General features: G+C 35.3%; 1 protein-coding gene across 1 annotated transcript in view; it reads left to right on the top strand.

The window, feature by feature from the left end:
• Positions 1–377: 377 nt before the first annotated feature.
• TMC1 (transmembrane channel like 1) overlaps positions 378–19,207 on the top strand; it is a 67,507-nt gene continuing 48,677 nt past the window's right edge. Inside the window, exons 1-5 of the mRNA XM_068667795.1 lie at positions 378–426; positions 3,405–3,470; positions 3,595–3,967; positions 9,640–9,780; positions 17,921–18,011. Coding sequence (XP_068523896.1) covers positions 378–426; positions 3,405–3,470; positions 3,595–3,967; positions 9,640–9,780; positions 17,921–18,011 — 720 coding nt within the window. The remainder of the gene's footprint in view (positions 427–3,404; positions 3,471–3,594; positions 3,968–9,639; positions 9,781–17,920; positions 18,012–19,207) is intronic.

The following is a 19,207-nucleotide window of genomic DNA, read 5'->3' as shown; positions in this document are numbered from 1 at the left end:
CCTCTTTGAAAAACATTACACTCTTAATGATCTGACATAGCTTTCTAATAATAATACTGTTGAATAAATTTATAATTATTTATCTCTCATTACTCAAATATCTACCCAATTAACAAGATTGTTCTTTGCATGATGTGAACAAAATCCCCAAACATAAAAAGTTGATTATTGATACATGTTGTCTGAATTACAGGAATAGCTATAGTGTGGGTACGTAGCTGGGTATGAATGCACAAATTTATGAATGTATGAATGCACATATATGTGTTATTCAGGACAGACCTCAGTGACTTTGCTTCTCCTAACACCAACAGCTATTACAGCTGACACAATGAATGATTTCTAGTTCTACCTTGAGCTTTAGAGTTTCTAGTAACATGGATCATGACAAAAAGTACAGTGTATTCAATGAAATTAGAGGATCTGGTGTGTTGTGTGGCTTCTATCTTTTAAAAATAAACTATAGTGCAATGATTTCTGCATCACATCCCAAGACCTGGGAGAGATCTCTTTCTGTGGACGCAGCAGAAAGACAAATCCCCAACATTCTTTATTCTGCAGGTCTGACTGAGTTTTGATGGATGCAGTACAGGGAAGGCTGAGGTGCTCTTTGAATGAATGTCAGCAAAGTGCATGACAGTGAGCCTTAAGCAAACGCAGTAATTGTCTATTTAACAATAAAACATAAAAGTAATAGAACAAGGTGGTGTTTTTTGGGTGGTGGTGGTGGTAAAGTTTTGATTTGTTTTATTTTATTTTCAAAGTGCAATCTCAGAAACAAAATGGGCATGTTTTATATCTTTAGGTGAACATGAGACTGCAGAGGCAGGAATGGTCTGAAGTTCACTTTGGAGTTATAATTTTAATTTTTTAAAGAAATCATTTTTTGAAGATGGACTTGTATCTCTTTGGAATGCATGTGCCCTTCCTCTAGCTGCATGATTCCATTCTATTCTTCTATTTTGTTGTTTGTTTGTTTTTTCCTTAATTGCTTAAAAAAACTTGTTATCACTTGTGTGCCTGAACAATTCTGTGAAAAAAAAAAAAAATAAACACACAGGAATCGCTATTCACATACACTCTCCTCTAACAACATTCCTAGTACTTTCTTCAAGCAGCCTGAAATCTATTAGTTTAACACAACATTTTGCCTGAAATATTGGATTCAGATTAACACATTTGTTACCCTTATGCTATTAAAATTAACTAAACCCCAACAGCAACATTCTGCTTTCTTTAATCCTGTGTTTCATAGTCCATGGTTACTTTCATGACTATGTCAATATGATGCTAATTCCAGCATGATGCACTTTCACTGGTAATGCACGTTTCAGTATATGTAATAAACCTCCAACTGCTTTCTTATTGTATATACTCATCAGAATTTCCAGTGAGGCCAATCTTGTATCATTAAGTACTTCCCTGGGATTTTCTGTTTGGCTAGAGGGAATCAGCAAAAGCATTAGTTGCAAATAAAAGACCATGCTCTATTGTTACATGCAAAGTATCTCTTCAGAGTTGCCTGTCGTCATCTTTGCAGGCTTTCAATAGCAACGTAATGATCTTTGTCAAATGCAGATCCAGTTACTGTCAGCAACAGAAGGCATACGTCCAGAGAGAACAAAGGAGCACTTATTTTCACATTCCACTGATGATATTGTGATAACATTTTTGTACAGTTAAAAAAAGTGTGCAGATGCTGTGGAATTGATAGAAATCGCAATTTCAATGAAATGTTTTGTAGAGGGAACATAAATCCCTACATATGTCCTATTTTTAAAACGTCTGTCAAATTTTGGATAAAAGTACTTTGTACATTATTGTATGCAGTGAAAAAAGACACAAGATTCCTTCTTGTTTGCAGCCTTATGTATTTTACTGTTCTTTGGTACTGGGTAGGACTAAGTTGTGCCTGACAGCTACAATAGTCCCTTGATAAATCTGTGTGTATATAAATTTTCAGTGAATCTCTTGTGGGTTAATAAAATCCATGAAAGTAACAAGGGAATGAGTGGAATGAGTGGAAAGAAAAGCTCAGAAGAATTATGGATGAGTACACCAAAGATAATTGTAGTTTCCTCTTGCCTGAAAAATACAGCATAAAGATAATGACATGTCACCTGTCTCGTCTGTACAAAGAGGAAGTTAGACAACATATGTCTGAAAATACATGCTATGTATGAGCCTAATGACAGCTTCCATTCAAGGTAATATTTCTTAGTCATTAACCCCTTACTACCATGTATCTTTCAATATTACATTGGCATGTCTCAAGTGATGTCCGACATCCACAAACTGCAACAAGGATACCTGAAAGAGAACCTATTAGCTCTCAGGTATTAGTTAGACTGCTTCTGAAGAAACATTGCTGACAAACAATACTAACAGTTTCAGTGGTGACATGGTATGTAATATGTTCATATCAATATTTCCAGAGAGTGCTTTATGTAAGTATTTCAGAAGAACATCTCATGAATATACAGTATGATGATATAATGCACATGAAAGAAGGGACTGTTTTTCTTTTCCATATATACATAATCCTCAGCTCAGTGTGTACAAGGTAAATGAACTGGATTGTTTCCTGGTTATTGATGGGAAGCAGAAGCAACGCCTCTTATTGCACTTATGGAGAGCACACAAGGAAGAGATCCACACCAAATTAAAAATGTTTCTATGTAGAAATACTCCTGGCTTCTCTGAACAGGATCTCCCTCTAGAATCTCCAAAGTTTTCATCAACTCTTGAGGGGCAAAGGAGTACTGTGGTAGAGCATAAAAGAGAGCTGAGGTGCTTTTGAGAACTTTTGTCAGATGTTTAGAGATATGTTTACTAGAACCGAAGATTTGGGAGTAGGTTTCCTTTTCCTCTGGGATTGTGTTCTCTTCAGCAATGCTCTAACTATGAAGCTTCATGCCCTCCAGTCAGTCAAATGAGAAAATGACTCTTTTAATCTTCTTTAATTTCAGCCAGTGCTTATCTTTCACATCTTCAAGAAAATATGAGAATTGCCTGAGAATCATATTAATACTCCTCTTTTCTTCTTCCAATTTCAGGGTGCTGCTTGCTGTTTCTGTTTTATGATTCTCCTGTCCTATATATTTCCTCTGTGAGAGAAAGTTTTTTTTTATGTCATCATTTTCAGACTTACCTAATCTACTAGGTAAGTCTAAAATCACTCTTCTAGGTGCCTCAGCACCTAGGAGTGCTGAAAGAAAGAATAACTGTTGTTTTCTGTCTTCATCTTATTTCTTGAAAGCTATTCTCCATGTTCCAAACAGCTGGGTTTGTCAAATATTGTAAGGGGGCACAATGTGTCAAATGCTAACAATTGGCTAAAACTCCTGAATTTCTAGTGACTAATCCACATTTCACATGCACCGGCCTTTGTTTCCATTCCACAGATGGCAGTGATGTTGACAATGAGGAAGGCAGTGCAGCTGAGAATGAAGAAAATGTCAAAGGAACAGGTTAGTGGGTGTGGATAACTTTGAGGCCACACTCAGGTATTTTTGATTATCTATATGAAACAAGCAAGAGGGAACACCTCCCTCTAACATACTGCCTTCTCTCATGTTTTTGTTTCTGTCATAGATAAAGAGGTGAAGAGAGCAACACCGAGAACCAGAAGGGGACATGCTAGAGGGAGAGCCAGACGTGGTGGTGAGGAGGATGGAGATGATGAAGATGAACCAAGGAGACCTGGGCATCGCAGGCACAGAAACCGGAGAGGACGGGGACGGGCAGGTGGAAATGAGGGCAGTGATTCTGATGGGGATCCTGCAAAAGTGAAGAAGAACAAGGCAAATCAGAAATCCAAGGAAGATGGTGAAGAAGAAGAAGATGGTAAAGGTGATAAAAGTGGGAAAGGCAAAAATGAGAAGAAACAGGACAAAAAGGCTGATAAGAAAGGAAAAAAAGAGAAGGCCAACAAGAAGAAAAAAGACAAAAAGAAATCAGGATCTGGGTAATTCAGTGAATTATTATTTTTTAATATAAATCAATTATTTTATGTAAATCCTGATTTCATTTATAGCCGTGAAATATCAAGTGTTAGTATGACTCCCTTATTCATTAGAACACAGAGACTCAAGTCCACTATAGTGGAACATGGTGAGGAGGCTGTCACAGGTACAGGGTGGAACTTGGGGAAATGACCAACCAGACACTTCTGGTAGCCTGAGGATTAGAGACAAATCTGTTTGGTCAGAACAGGAACTTGAGCCAGGGTCCCCTAACTGTTGTAAAATGTCACAAGCTCTTGAGCTGTTCTCTGGAGTGACAGAGGAGGGGAATAAATGACAAAGAGTTGAAAAAGAGTGAGATTTACTCGAATGAGGGTGGAAAGGCCTTGCAGAGGGATCTGGATAGGTTGGAGAGCTGGGCGATCACCAACTGCATGAAGTTCAATAAGAGCAAGTGCCGGGTTCTGCACCTGGGACAGGGAAACCCTGGCTGCACATACAGACTGGGCGATGAGATGCTGGAGAGCAGCCTAGAAGAGAGGGATCTGGGGGTCGTGGTAGACAGCAAGTTGAATATGAGCCGGCAGTGTGCCCTGGCAGCCAGGAGGGCCAACCGTGTCCTGGGGTGCATCAAGCACGGCATCGCTAGTAGGTCAAGGGAGGTGATTGTCCCGCTCTACTCTGTGCTGGTGAGGCCTCACCTCGAGTACTGTGTGCAGTTCTGGGCACCACAGTATAAAAAGGACATGAAACTGTTGGAGAGTGTCCAGAGGAGGGCTACGAAGATGGTGAAAGGCCTGGAGGGGAAGACGTACGAGGAACGGCTGAGGGTACTGGGCCTGTTCAGCCTGGAGAAGAGAAGGCTGAGGGGAGACCTCATCGCACTCTACAACTTCCTCATAAGGGGGTGTCGAGAGGCAGGAGACCTTTTCTCCATTAACACCAGCGACAGGACCCGCGGGAACGGGGTTAAGCTGAGGCAGGGGAAATTTAGGCTTGACATCAGGAGGGGGTTCTTCACAGAGAGAGTGGTTGCACACTGGAACAGGCTCCCCAGGGAAGTGGTCACTGCACTGAGCCTGTCTGAAATTAAGAAGAGATTGGACTGTGCACTTAGTCACATGGTCTGAACTTTTGGGTAGACCTGTGCGGTGTCAAGAGTTGGACTTGATGATCCTTAAGGGTCCCTTCCAACTCAGGATATTCTATGATTCTATGATTCTACTGCTTTTTCCTAAAACAAACAAACAAGCAAAAGCTACAACAACAAAACAAAAGACAAAACATAAAGCTCCTAAACTCAAAGCTGATAACCCTTCCAAACTCCAGAGTCTAGCTTTATTTCTAGTGCAGAACTCCTGTCTTGACACTGTTCAGAAAATTAATTTCTTGTTTCTCAGCCATGTTCAAGCCAACTTTTCTAGAAGACTGATGCCAAAACAAAGCTCAGAGCCAAGAACTGAGATGGGACTTTCCAAAGTTCCAAGTCTCATGGTTACTCCCATTGAAATATTATCAGTAACTTTCCCAAAGCATTTAAGACCTGGGGTCTTTGCACTGGCACAGAGAACTCCTGAAAATTCTTTTTATTCTATATCTTCATCCTGGTGTTTTCTTGCATCCTGTGTTTTTTTTTTTTGTTTGTTTGTTTTTGTTTGTTTGTTTGTTTCATATTATTGAGAGTAAATAGCCCCTGGGAATAGTGTACAATGAAGAAAATGGAGCTAGATATGCTTATCTCAGTGGAGAGGGACAGAAATTCCCCTTCTCTCATTCAGTACTGCTTACACCATGTTCCCAAATGAATCACTGGAGAACACAAGAGGAGTCAAAAGAAGAACAAAATACAGTAAGACATGCTGGGGTATTTAATTTTTTCATGATTCCATTTCAGTATGCATCTACCTCATTTCCTTTCCCCGTGAGAATGCCTAAAATCTTCCTTACTGATGACTATTCACTGTTAAGCCAATTATATTCCAGTGCGTTTTCCTCTACTCATATAAGCAACAGATCTGAATCTGCCAATCCACATTCCTTTGCTTATTGCCAATAATCTATTGTAAATATTTACTGAGCACTAATTTAAAGAGACCACTAAAAGTATGAAAAATTGAATGAGGGCATAATGCTTTTCATTGTCTTACAAAGTTCCAACTATTAAAATGCATAGGCTAAATATTTTGAAATCGCTACCCAGCTCAGGACATTGCTCTTGATGTAGAAATCACACTTGAGGAAAAACTGATGATGCTTTGGAAGATAATTTGAAAACATTATATTTTTAGACATTTAGGGGACTAGCTGACAAGGTTACATAGGAATGAATAGCAGAATACTTAAAATAGTTTTCAAAAGACGAAAAGAAAAAAACAAATCAAAGGAAAATATGGTAGTGATCAGTTTAACTATGAGTCACATAAAGGATTTGCAAACCTTCAGAACAGAAAAGAATGGCTTGAACACAGAAATTAAGCCTGTCTAGCAAGTCTTTTAGAGCCTACCATAGAAAAGACTATGTATTGTTTCAAATTATATCTTATTAATGTACTTTGGTAATGGGGGAAAAAAAAAAATAATAATAAAAAAAAATAATAATAATATAGATGATATATTAAATGTGATATTATTCCACAGGGAAATTAGGTTGTTTTTGCTGATGGTATTATGAATTTTGTTGTTCACAAACAGTGCATATTTACTTTTTGCCTAGGTAACACTGAAAGTCAGCAGATTTACTGTTGCTACCTTCTTCTTACCTCCCGCTTTTCATCTAAACCAGGGAAACCTCTTTATAACTGATAATTCTGCATAAATAATTTCTAGATGAATTATGTGTTCATACAGTTGTTGTTGTTATTATTATTATTATTATCATCATCATCATCATTTAAACCTGCTTGGGATTTTGATCTCTGCTGTCTTCTGCTAGTGAGTTTCACAGGGTAATCCCATGCAAAGGAGCTGTATTTGGGTTACTTTAATACTTCCTGCTCTTAAATATGATTGATACCTGTAAAGTAGTGAAAAGGACCTCTCCATACTGTTTATAATCATAACCTCCTAAACATTTATGATAAATTGCTCCATATAGTCTTACTGTGAATATCTGTGATATTCTTAGGTTCCTGCAGTATTCCTAGGTTCAATGGCTATGTTCAGAAGCTATTTTGTTCTTTAATGGCTTAATTTTGACCGATAGGTCAAAATTATATATTATATAGTAAAGTATAGTAACTGTACTTGATAGCAATCATCACTTGAGCTAGAGCCTCTTATGTTCTGTCTCGTATGTGCATTTCTCTTTTTAATGTTTGGCTCTGATATAAGTTAATCAATTGATTTTAGAAGAATTATTAAAGGATATAGAGCTTTTGCAAAAGTCTAGAGCAACATGGAAGATAAACGCAGTACATGCACTTTTTTGCTGGTAAGAAAAGAGCTGAAGAGCACTAAATGACAGGAGATGTTATGGAGATTATCAATGACCAATAGAATTTTCACACAAAAAGTACAGGAAAAATGTAGTCAAATTTATTCACTCACCTCTCTAGTGTCCTAAAGTCCTACTTGTCACAGCATCACAGAATGACTGAAGTGGGAAGGAACCTCTGGGTATCATCTGGTCCAACCCCCCGCCAATTAGGATCACCCAGAGCACATGGGGCAGGATGGCATCCAGGCAGGTTTTGAATATCTCCAGAGAAGGAAACACCACAGCCTCTCTGAGCAGCCTGTTCTGGTGCTCTGTCACCCTCACAATAAAGAAGTTTTTCCTCATATTCAGATGGAACTTCCTGTGTTTATGTTTGTTGTTTTTTTGTCTTATCACTGGACACCACTGATATTTTCAGTCTTTCCCCTGACAACATCCAAACTCCAAGAAAATATTTTCTTCTTAATTTTCACCTCTGTAAAATGACATTAAAAAAAACAACAGACACACACATACACAAACAAAAATATAATTAAATCAGTATAAAGTAGATAAAACTAAAACCAGAACACAAATAAATAGTATGAACAAGTTCATTACATATGTGATTTAAGGAAATGCCATTGATTTCAAGAGTTCTACTGACTTAAGAAAAGATACATTTTGTGTATTGAATTGAAATCAAGGAACACAGTGCTTGCTGTGAAATTACTGAATGATGTTTTATGATCTATGTTAGCGTGAAAGCCAGAAAGACAATTTCTGGTCTTCAAATTTGAGAATCACACTTTTCAAGAATGTCTACGGTTTTTTTTCTTGTAGAAGGCAAAATTCTGTTTTTCTGGCTTGACTCTCTGAGTGTTCAACCAGTTGAACTAAAGGAAAAAACTGCTGCAACAGCACAATGTTTGACTGTGTAGTGTAAGCAGTTATGGAAAAAAAAAAAAAGAAACAAAACAATTTTATTTGTTAAAGATGTTTAGAAATTTGGAAATTTGGTTATTTTTTCTGGTGCCAAAGGAAAAATAAAAATGAAATATAAATTGTACTTGCAAAGATAAATAAACTTTTAGTGGGCAATGGCACAAAAATCATTTTTATCCTTACTTTACCTCTTGTGTTCTGCACAGCTTCTTCTTCTCAGTAAGATTACTAAGAAATGACCTGCCACTCATTTCTTACCACTATCATTGCAGCCTTGTAACTATGCCTATTTCAACTGTGCACAGCACAATTATTTTTATTTTTATTTATTTATTTTTTTTTTCTGTCAAAGGAAATCCCCACTATTGGGTATATTGCTGTCAGCTTTCTATAATGCAAAGCAGCTGAATGTAACAAATGAGGATTTGAAGCTCCCACTAAAACAATTTTTTAAAATCTTTTGTTTTTTCATCCTTTGACATGAATTTTTATTTTCTTTATAATGCATCAGAATCATATGTACCAATCTTTTTATTGACTTTTCTCCATTTGACCTAATCCTTCAAATAGTTCTTCACCTGCCCTAATAATATCATAATAACAATAAATATGTTTGGCTCAAAAATATTTCAGGACCAATTTTGCTTTCTCTAGATTGATGTTTTATGTGGCACTATTTTTTTTAATTTTTTTTATTTTTTTATCACATGAGCCTGAAATTTTATGCCTAGTGAATTCAACTTTTTAATTTTATAATATTCTCAGTATTTAAGTCTTTAATAGTGGGTCATCTGATTACTCTGAGAGTTTCTTTCCTATGTTGGCTTACTCCTGTATGTTTGGAGATCTTAAACTGCTCCATTGTAGCTTTTGCTACAATGTTGTGTATTTCATAAAACCTAGAGGTGGATGAATAATAAGAAATTTTTATTTTGATATGTTGCCAAAAAAATTTGCTTTTATTGTATTTGTTTTAAAACTTCAAAAATATATAAAAATATTCTATTAGGTATTGCAAGTTTGGGTTGGACTTTGAGGAGGCTTGTTACTCCTGCAGGACACTTACACCAAAGGAAAAGTCATTCTTCATCTGTAGTTTCATTGTTCTGGATGTAGTGTTGGTTCAGCTTTGGCTCTGCACTTCATGTGCAAGTTTTGCCTTTGATAAAGTGTAGGCAAAACCTTCACTGCAACAGAGAAGGCATTTTCTAGGTGTCAGAGTTTACAAAAATTAACACCATGTATGCACTTCACTGAAAACTTTTTTCTCTCCTGAGTTTTGGTGATGGTTTTTATTCTCACTTTTATCTGAAGCTCTGATTCTGACTCTGAGGAGGAGCCAATTACAGAGGAAGAATTGGCCAAGCTGAAAGAAGAGGTAGAAGAAAAAAAGAAGCTAATTGCAACATTGCGAAACAAGCCATGGAAGATGAAAAAGAAGTTGGCAGTTCTGAAGTATGGTTTGACTTTCGTAATGAATATCTGCAACCCTGCTTTTTACTGCGCAATATTTTTTCTAAACTTTCACTTTGTTTCAACACCTACAGACAAATTTACCTCAAATTATCTCTGGTATCTCCTTTCCAGGCTGTGCTTTCAGATAAAGTATAGGTAAATGACATTGCAGACCAGTGCTTTCTTGTGTCTGTCGGATATGAAAAACTAAAGTCTTTTTTTGTTTGTCTTTTTTTTTTTTTTAAGTTTCCATTACGACCTCCTGTAAAATCTTTTTTGTTGTCAAATTTATGTTGGTAGCTTCTTCTACTGCTGTGTTTAATGTCTTAGGAAATTTCCTTAGACTTAATGTCTAAGGAAAAATGATCCAATTTCATAAATACCCCAACATTACATGAGCGAAGAGAGAGATTTTTTCTTTCTATCATAACTTTCATGGAAGAACAGATTTTTTTTTTTTTTTAAACTTATCAAAAAGAAAACATGATTGGAATGTGAGCTTGAATTTCCATATATTATTAGTCAAGCTACATATAAATCTAGGAAATCTATCAATACATTTTCATTATTAAAAAAAATACATTTCAGTTAAATTATCAGTTAAATTTCCACCAATCACAAGAAATTGGGTTATTATTATTATTATTTTTGCCAAAGCTGTTATGCTTTTGTGTTTTAAGTAGCTCATCCACTGTGGTACTAACCAAGCAACAGCAAAATATACGGTTAGGCACAAGTATCAGGGAAAAGATGAGTTCTCATACAGACAGTTTTTTGTTTGGCAAGGAAACATGGATATAATGGAAGGAGACAGCATATGAAATATGGTGTGGAACGTCTATGATTGCTTTTTTCTAGAAAGTAAGATGAGCTTGGGGAGGATACGGTTGCAAAAGGAAAGCTATGCACCAAGGTACTCCAAGGTACTCCAAAAAAACAAACAAACAAACAAACAAAAAAATGTTTCCCTGTGAATGCTCAAAAACTTTTTACATTTTCATGACAAAATATGAAAAATACTTTTTTTGCACTATTTTGAAAAGCAGATATTAAGGTTGTATATGACTTTTTGTTCTTTACGTTTTTTGAAAGAAAAGCTAATTTGTTAGAACAACATTTTTGGGGGGGAAGATTTAATTTTCACCAATTTGCTTGCTTCTAAAAAGTGACAAAAATGAAATGTTTTTAAAACATTTCTAAAATTTTCTTTAGGAATTTTCAGTGGATAATGTATTCTGTGGGTTGATTCAAATACAGTTTCTTTTCCAAACGCAAACTAATTATAATATATGCATATTTTAAAGAAGTAAGCTTTGAAATTAAAATGTATGGGATGGGACACACATTTTCTACTTAGGTCTAGTGGCAATTCTGTGGAAGATTAATCTTTTCCTTCATTTTTTTTTTCTGAAAATACATGGACGAGTAATTAATTTTAAAAATTTGTCACAGAACTGGTCACTTTGTAGAAAATGCCTTCTGTCAAAACCTGACTGAAACCCTGTCTGTTGAAATGGAATTCTTAATTGAGATGTACTATAAAATTAGACCAGATCTAATTTCTAATTTGTATCCCCATGTCTAGAAAGATGCATTTCATTAGCCCCCCTGGTTATTTTCTGTAGAAGTGTGATTCAGAGTGTTCCTCTGCATTTTGGAGCTGTACCTTCAGACTCTCATCTCAGCTTCAGACATGGTCAGGTCTCTATTGGTCTGAAGACATGAAAAGAGGTAGAAAGAAACCACTGAAAGGAATGAAAAGATGTTATGTGACAAACACCATTGCTTCTCTCCCCTAACAAGTAGACATGGCTGTAAACAGAGAGTATTGCAGTCCCTGCTGTTGAGAGCCTGTGAATGGCTGGAGCCTAGACTTTTGCCTCATTTCAGAGAAAAATATCCTTGTTCAAAAGAGCTTTCTGGCATTTCTCATTTTCCTTTTGCTGATTTGAATTGTTTGTGAGCACCGTTATTGTGCCTTTTCTATAGGAGATGATAATCATGCACTTTTCCCCTTGACACGTGCTACTTAGGACAGCATGAAATTAACTTAAGAGCCATCTGATAGTAATGACCATCAGTCATTATTTACAACACTGAAATTAAGAGAGAGAGGGTTAAAATATTGAAAAGATTTTTGAATTAGAAAAAGACACAAAAGAAAAATCTCATGGGATTGTTGCAAGTTGGAGAAACTCTGGGGAAAGTTATCACAATTCACAGCTAAATGCTTGATTCGGGGGACTGCATCACTGTCTATGCATTCTTGATTGTTTTTTGCATAGATATGAAGCTAAAGGGAAGGTTCAAAAGCTGTGCTGCTGTGTTTGGATCTGGAATACTAACCTAATTATTGGATAGATAAGGGTTTGTGCTCCATAATAGAAAGACTATTAATAGCTATGTAGTTTACCTCTGCTAGAGAATTTTATTGAAGTTCATATAATCAGGCAATTTTACATAAGAATCCAGAAACAAGCCAACTGTGGTCTCAGTTTAAGACTATACCACAAGACAATTAACAAACTATCAAAACAAGATGATGATAGGAAACAAAGCAAAACAACAACAACAAAACAGCAGACAATTCTCAGGTTTTGGCCTTTCAAAGGAATTCCAATTAAATATAGGCTGTAAAGACAACAATGAAAACTTACTAGTTTTTATAAATAATCCAAGGAGCACAGCAATCTCTTCATATACCAAGGACAAATCTTTCTTCTTGGGTAGACCTGTGCGCTGTCAAGGGTTGGACTTGATGATCCTTAAGGGTCCCTTCCAACTCAGGATATTCTATGATTCTATGATTCTCTTTTACTTTTTTTTTTTTTTTTTTTTTTTCCAAGTAATTTATTTTATCAAAGAATCCAATGAGACAGATCAGTAGAAAGGAAATACTTTATATGTATACAAAATCCAAAGGTATCCATATACGTAAAGTGAATGTGTAAAATGACAGAAATTTCTCATCTTTGAATGGGATGTCTAAACTCCAATGAATTTGGGTTTCAAGTTTGTTGACATGGGCATTTCAGGTTTTTTACTAGCAGTCCTGGAGGCCAGCCTGGCTGTCCTGAAGGTTGGCTGGGTATTGAATAACACTGTAATTTGCCCATCATTATTGCTGAACTGCTCTCAAGTGAGCTATGCCTGGCAACAGCTGTTTTGCAGTCAGCTTTTAGCCAATATTTTTAAGATTTGGAAAAGTCCTGGGTGATCAATATTGATACAACATTTGTTTTTAATGAGTTTTTTGATCTTGGTCACTGAAACCTTCCTGAACTGTTACTGAAAAATGTGAGCAATCCACTTGAATCCTGTTCATTAACAGCAACCTCCGAGAGCTGTAATTCATCCGTTCTGTGCAACACTGAAGTGCCCAAAGTACTGTACACCTAGCACTTTGTGAGCTGTAACTCCACACCTAGTATTAATAATTAACTCAGACTTCTCTGGGACAATAATGCTGGGCCGCATGCAACATTTACTAGTTCCTTTTGTCTGTAATTCAATTAATAAGGTTTCTCTGAAGCCTCTTTAAATTCACAGTTAGCTAACGGGGCACACTTTGGCCTGTCTTGTGATATAGATAATTTACCTATAACACATGATACCAGCGATTACAAAGCTCAGTTTTGTCACCCTGTGTTGCTTTTGACACGTCCTCATGTTGGTGAAGTTGCACTATTTCCAAGTGGTTGTGTGCATATTTGCGTGTGGTTTTTGGTCATTGCTGAGGTTTCTAAAATAGTTGTACTGATTTAAGATTAATTTTTATTTGTTGATCATTCTACCTGTCTTCATATTTTATTTTTAGAACAAAAGAAATGGAGAAAAGGGCAAAATGTGGAAAAACTCTGTTGGGATGTACAAATATTCTTTTTTTTTTTTTTTTTTTTTTTTTTTTTTCTGAGGTGGACTGGACGTCAGGGCAGAAAGCTGAACTAAATAAAATATTGAATTATATTTAACAGAGATGAGCATGTGTCACAGACACTGACTGGAAAGGACAATCCCTGACTGAATGCTGTCATGTTATTGCTGACCTTTTAAAGCCAGGAAGTAGACACTGGGGTTGAGGGAAGAATTGATGAGGGAAGAAGGAAAACTTGTTTTGTTTGATATCTCCAGCAAAATCATATAGTGTTTTTTTTTTTTTTTTTTTTTTTTTTTTTTTTGTTGTTGTTGTTTTCTTGTACATAACTGCATACACCTTCTCTGCCTCCTTCAGCTACAGGCTGTCTTTCAAGCTCTGCCTCTGCACTGAATTTGCTTTTTCAGATATTTCTTTAAAATTCTGATTGGAATTTCACATAGAATCATATTGTTATTGAGATTTGCTTTTAATTGCCAATTACATATGTTCTTTATATTAGTCATTCAGATATTCATGGATGCAGCTAACAGATAATTTGCTATGAGGCACATAACTCCTCTATATGTCTGCAAGTGATGACATTCCCTTATTAAGACCTAATCTCTCTAAATAAGCAGTACAAAAATGTTCTTTAAAATAGTATTGGTAAAGAAAAATCTACCACGTACACAAAAAGGTAAGACATGCTTGAAGATAATCAAAGATAACTTGATTTCACTTATTTCAATTGCAAGAAGACTTTCATTCTCTCTTAAAAAAAAAAATAAAAAGAATTTCATTTATTTCAACTGCATAATAATGCAATATAGCATGTTCCACCTTATTTACATGTGCTACTCTATTAACTATTGGCTATTTATTTATTTATTTATTAACTATTTGGCTATTATTTCACATGAATAAGAAATATTAATATCCACATTTTTTATGCATGTTTGAAATATCTTCTTATTATAGTCATTGTGAAATATACACTAAGAGTTATACTAATACCAAAAGCCATGCTGTTTTGTAACTGGATTAGAAGGTAAATACAGTCAAAATGGAAAATTAAAATAATTCTATAAATCCACCATTTGGAGTTAATTGAATCTTTTGTGGTTTATACAATAAAAAATTTATAAGTACATAAATAAAATAATAGTTTTTAAAAAAATAGTTACATAAATAAAAATTTTTAAGTACAGACCAAACAATATATAAAAGCGTGAAAGGTGTTGCCTCACATTTCATTCATGAAATAAAAAGAAGCTTTGCAAACTTATTTCATGCATGGTTACAACCATTTTTGTGCTCCAGTCTTCTGTGTGTAAGTCAGTTAACTGCATGTATAAATACCCAGTGGGAATTTGAACTACTATCAGACAGTTGTCTGGTTTGGCTGTTTTGTAATGATGTATTTAGTCTTGTGCAGGACAATGGAGTGAAAATATGAGAAAAATGGATTATAAATCAGTCACATTTAGAAGAGGCTTATAATAGTTCTGTTAACAGTGCACACTAGAACAGGGTAGCGTTGGAAGAGAGGGAGAAAGGAAACTACAGACACTGGTGGGGCAAAACCAAAGGAAGCATCAGGAAAGTTATCAGCATTAACCATGGGAATCTGGATCACTACCTTCAAAAAGCAATATTTTGGTTTGTTGTAGAAAGCCAGAAAACTGAGTAAAAGCTTAAATATTACTAAAATCTAACTTGGAGTCAGGAAAGTAAAAGAAATACTGGTTTTTGTTTGTTTGTTTTTATGTACAAAAACTTGTAAAAAGGCATTTCAAACAAGCAAACACAAAGCTTAGATTGAGAATTTGGAATAAATTCTTTTATGACTTTCACTGTGGAAAATTTCTTTTTAGTTCTGGCTTAGAATAATTTTACCATACAACAAGTTTGTGGAGAACTGTGTTCAGCCACAGAGGCAAACTGCGTTCACATCCACCATGGAGAATTTTAAGTGACTTAATGGTTGTTTTTATATTATCCCCTTAATTTTCAAATTTATTGCTTCACTTGAAACAAAACAAACCAACCAAACAAAAACCCAACAACCCCAAAACCTACATTTTGGAATCTTAATGTTCTGCAGCTTAACTATATATAGTTAGTGACTGAAAACATACATGTATGCTTTCTAAAGTTCTGCAGACTTTGATTTCAGTAACTTTTATTGAACTAGCTTGCATTACATGGTGATAGAAGTGGTGGTATAAAGCTTTTCTTTTAAGCAAAAATATGATGTGGTGACTTAGCTTGCTACATACCCAGTTTATTGATACTGGTTGATGTTATCGTATGGCTCCAGCAGTGACTGTGGAGTTTATGAGGACGCTGCCACCTACTGTTAAGATTGCCTTATATCTCTCCAGACAGTGCAGTAAGATTTTAAATCATGAAGGCATAGATTTAATTACGACTCTTGGACACGTGAAGATGGAAGAATCTATTTTCTCTCATTTATTTGAGATGGCTAGAATGTAAAAGTAGAATTATTTTGCAAGTCAAAGTGAAAGAATGAGATGTAAGCCAGAATATCTCTGAAAAACTTGAGTGACTTGGAAAATGCTAGGGTCTCAATCACTGTCAATGTTAGCTAAGTACTGAAAAATCAGAGTCAGAGAACCAGAATACGAATGTTATCCAGAATCACAGAATAAGTATAATGTGATGCAGAAACACAAAGTAAGAGATCTCAAGAGCCTTAAAAAGACTCTGACTATATTTCTGAGGAGCAATTGGAAGTGGTGAGGAGGAGATAGTACATACATGTACTTCAGACATGTGCATGTCTGAAAGGGTAGCTGTGTGATTTTTTCATTTTTAATCTGAGAGTGTGCATTCTTTTTGCCACAGGGAAAGAATACAAAAATAAAAATAATAAAAAAGGACTGACTATCTTGGAACCCATGTCACAACTTTTTTTTTTTTTTTTTTTTTTTTTTTTTTTTTTTTTTTGTGTGTGTGTGTGTGTGGAGCCTGAATCCTTAAAGGAGAAAACTAGAAAATTGGTGAAAAAAATCATACTGTAATCCTGTGGCTGTCAGGAGAACTGACACTTGTCCTTGTCCTGATGCCCCACCATTTAGGTTTAGGTGTGAGTGGGAAGGTGAGAGTGCTCAGAGAGCTATCAAAGAGTGAAAGTTGAATTCAGTAATTCAATCTGAATCATCTGGAAAACAACAATTTATTGGCAGCCTTGGTAAAGAGAGTAGTGTGATGGGTGTCTAGTTTTTACAGGTCTTCAAAAGAAAATAAAAACTTACCCTAAGCATCTGTAGTTACTAAATTTACAGTATTATACAGTAAAAAACATAGTATTTTATAAGATGCAGAAATTTTAGCCATGAGTTGAGAGGAATTTTGATGCGGCTAATAGCATTCTTCACATATTACTTTCATTTTCTTTTATCACAGCAACACCACTGTACTGCAAAGCCAATGTCAGATTTTGCAGTTTGCCACAATCTTTTTGCTTGCTCATATGCGTAAAATCTGTGAGCAGCAGATATAAACATGATAATTATTTTCACTCAGTGTCTAAAGAAGCATCTCTAGAGGAATGTACATCCCAATTAACATTTTCTCAATATTTTTTTCCCAAATGCTTAGCGTAGTATAATATAGAGTGCTCTGCAGTTGTCCAGTATGATGATACAGTAGTTGTACAGCGAGAATACAATGACAGCTAAGAATTCCTACTCCATTTGTTTTAGGGAAGGATAAGTGACTTTTAGGGCATATTTTGTCAATGGAGAGATACATGAAAGTCATGCTTATAAATGAAGATGAGATGAAATGGAAGAAATACTAGTACATTATTGGCCTTACATGTTTATTATTTTAATCCATGGACACCATACCTTTTAAAACAATTTTAAAAATCTTTCCAAATTTGTGTCATCAATTTGTGTTCTATATCTTTATAAGCAAAATTTCAGTCTTTTGGGGACCTCTACGAAATTTTTCTTTATAGTCAAAGATGATATATGCAGAAATTCTGAATAGCTGAATTAAACATAGTCTTGGGAAAGACAGGCACAGGGGAACCAAAGCTCTAGCATATATATATCTCTGAATTAAAATATGAAAATAATTTTTTTCTTAGGCAGATGGACAACAGAATCTCAGAGCTTTTCTTTCTAAGCTTTACTAAGGGAACAAGTTCACACAAAACTCTATGAAGACTAGAAAAACTACATTATTGTGGTAAAGACAATCTTAAGTTTACTGCAGCATCATTTATATCTCTCATTTGCACTTATTTTCCAGGGAAGCCCAGCTTTTTGTTGAAAAGTTTGAAGGTGCTCTTGGAAAAGGAAAAGGAAAAAAGTTCTATGCATACAAAGTGATGATGACCAAGGTAAGTATGAACTAGCTTTCTGTAATGCAGAAGGGGAGACTTTTGAAGATTACTGCCACGTGTACCCATCTACTTTATTTGAAATTTAACACTTCTGTTTGCACCGTTCTTACATGTAACAATTTCAAATGCAAGCTCACAATTTGATTGAGACATATATCAAGACAAAAATGAACTGTCTTTCAAGACCTGCACTTATCTGGTCATGTATTCAGTAAAAGTTATTTTTTTCTTGGCATAAATTATGTTTGTCTGTTGACTGGATCTTAAGACCTGTCTTTCTCTTGATCTTGTGAAAGATCAGAAAGTGGTTTTTTGTCCCACAGACAAAATACTGGGGCATCTCCACTAAGCCAAGAGCTATATCCTAGATATATTACAGAAAGCAATACAGCTCTGTAGAATTGTGACTGAAAGGCTGAATGGTGGTTGCCGGTCCACATTATATGTGTTCTGGCAGGATTTACTTTGGCTTAAGTCTTATATGGTGCCATGGACTAAATATCCACTTCTAGACTACAGCTAAGTTTTATGCTTAAAAAGCTTGGTTTTATGCTCTGACACAGCTTTAAAGTGCAAAGATAAGTGCTGTAAATTGGGATGATTTTGGCGATTCACTGGGAAAAAAAACAAAACAAAACAAAAAAACAACAAACAACAATAAAGCAAAACAAACAAACAAAAAACACATTCCTGATCTAAACTAAAATGATGATGCAGAATAACTATAATCACATTTGGCAAGACACATTTTAATCTGCCCAGCATCATCTTTAGGTAGACTGGCTTTTCTGCAGGCAGATGTGTAGTCAAATCTTATTAGCATTAATATTCACACAAATAAATAATTAGGATTTCAAACACAGATGTGCATCAGAAGCTCAATTACAGAAGTTATAGTTATCCATTAGATAAAATACTGAGTAGAGTAATTGCAATTAAATGACAGAGTTTGAGCTCCAAATCTGAATTTTGAATATCAAAGGAAAGAACAAATTAAATTCTCAGAAACAATATTAAAAAAAAAAGGAAAAAAGAAAAAAATACAAAAAAAATGGCATGAAAGGAATGGATTCTTTAATCATTTTTCTTGTGGAAGACATAGGGACTTCATACAAAGCCAGTAGGAAACATACTCAGAGGAAATAAAAGAAGATACTTCTTTTATCTAGTGTTCCTGTTGCAGTGGGCTCTGC

This window comes from Anas acuta, chromosome Z (assembly GCF_963932015.1).
Source record: "Anas acuta chromosome Z, bAnaAcu1.1, whole genome shotgun sequence".
Classification (NCBI taxonomy): domain Eukaryota; kingdom Metazoa; phylum Chordata; class Aves; order Anseriformes; family Anatidae; genus Anas; species Anas acuta.
This window is presented reverse-complemented; position numbering and strand designations above follow the sequence as displayed.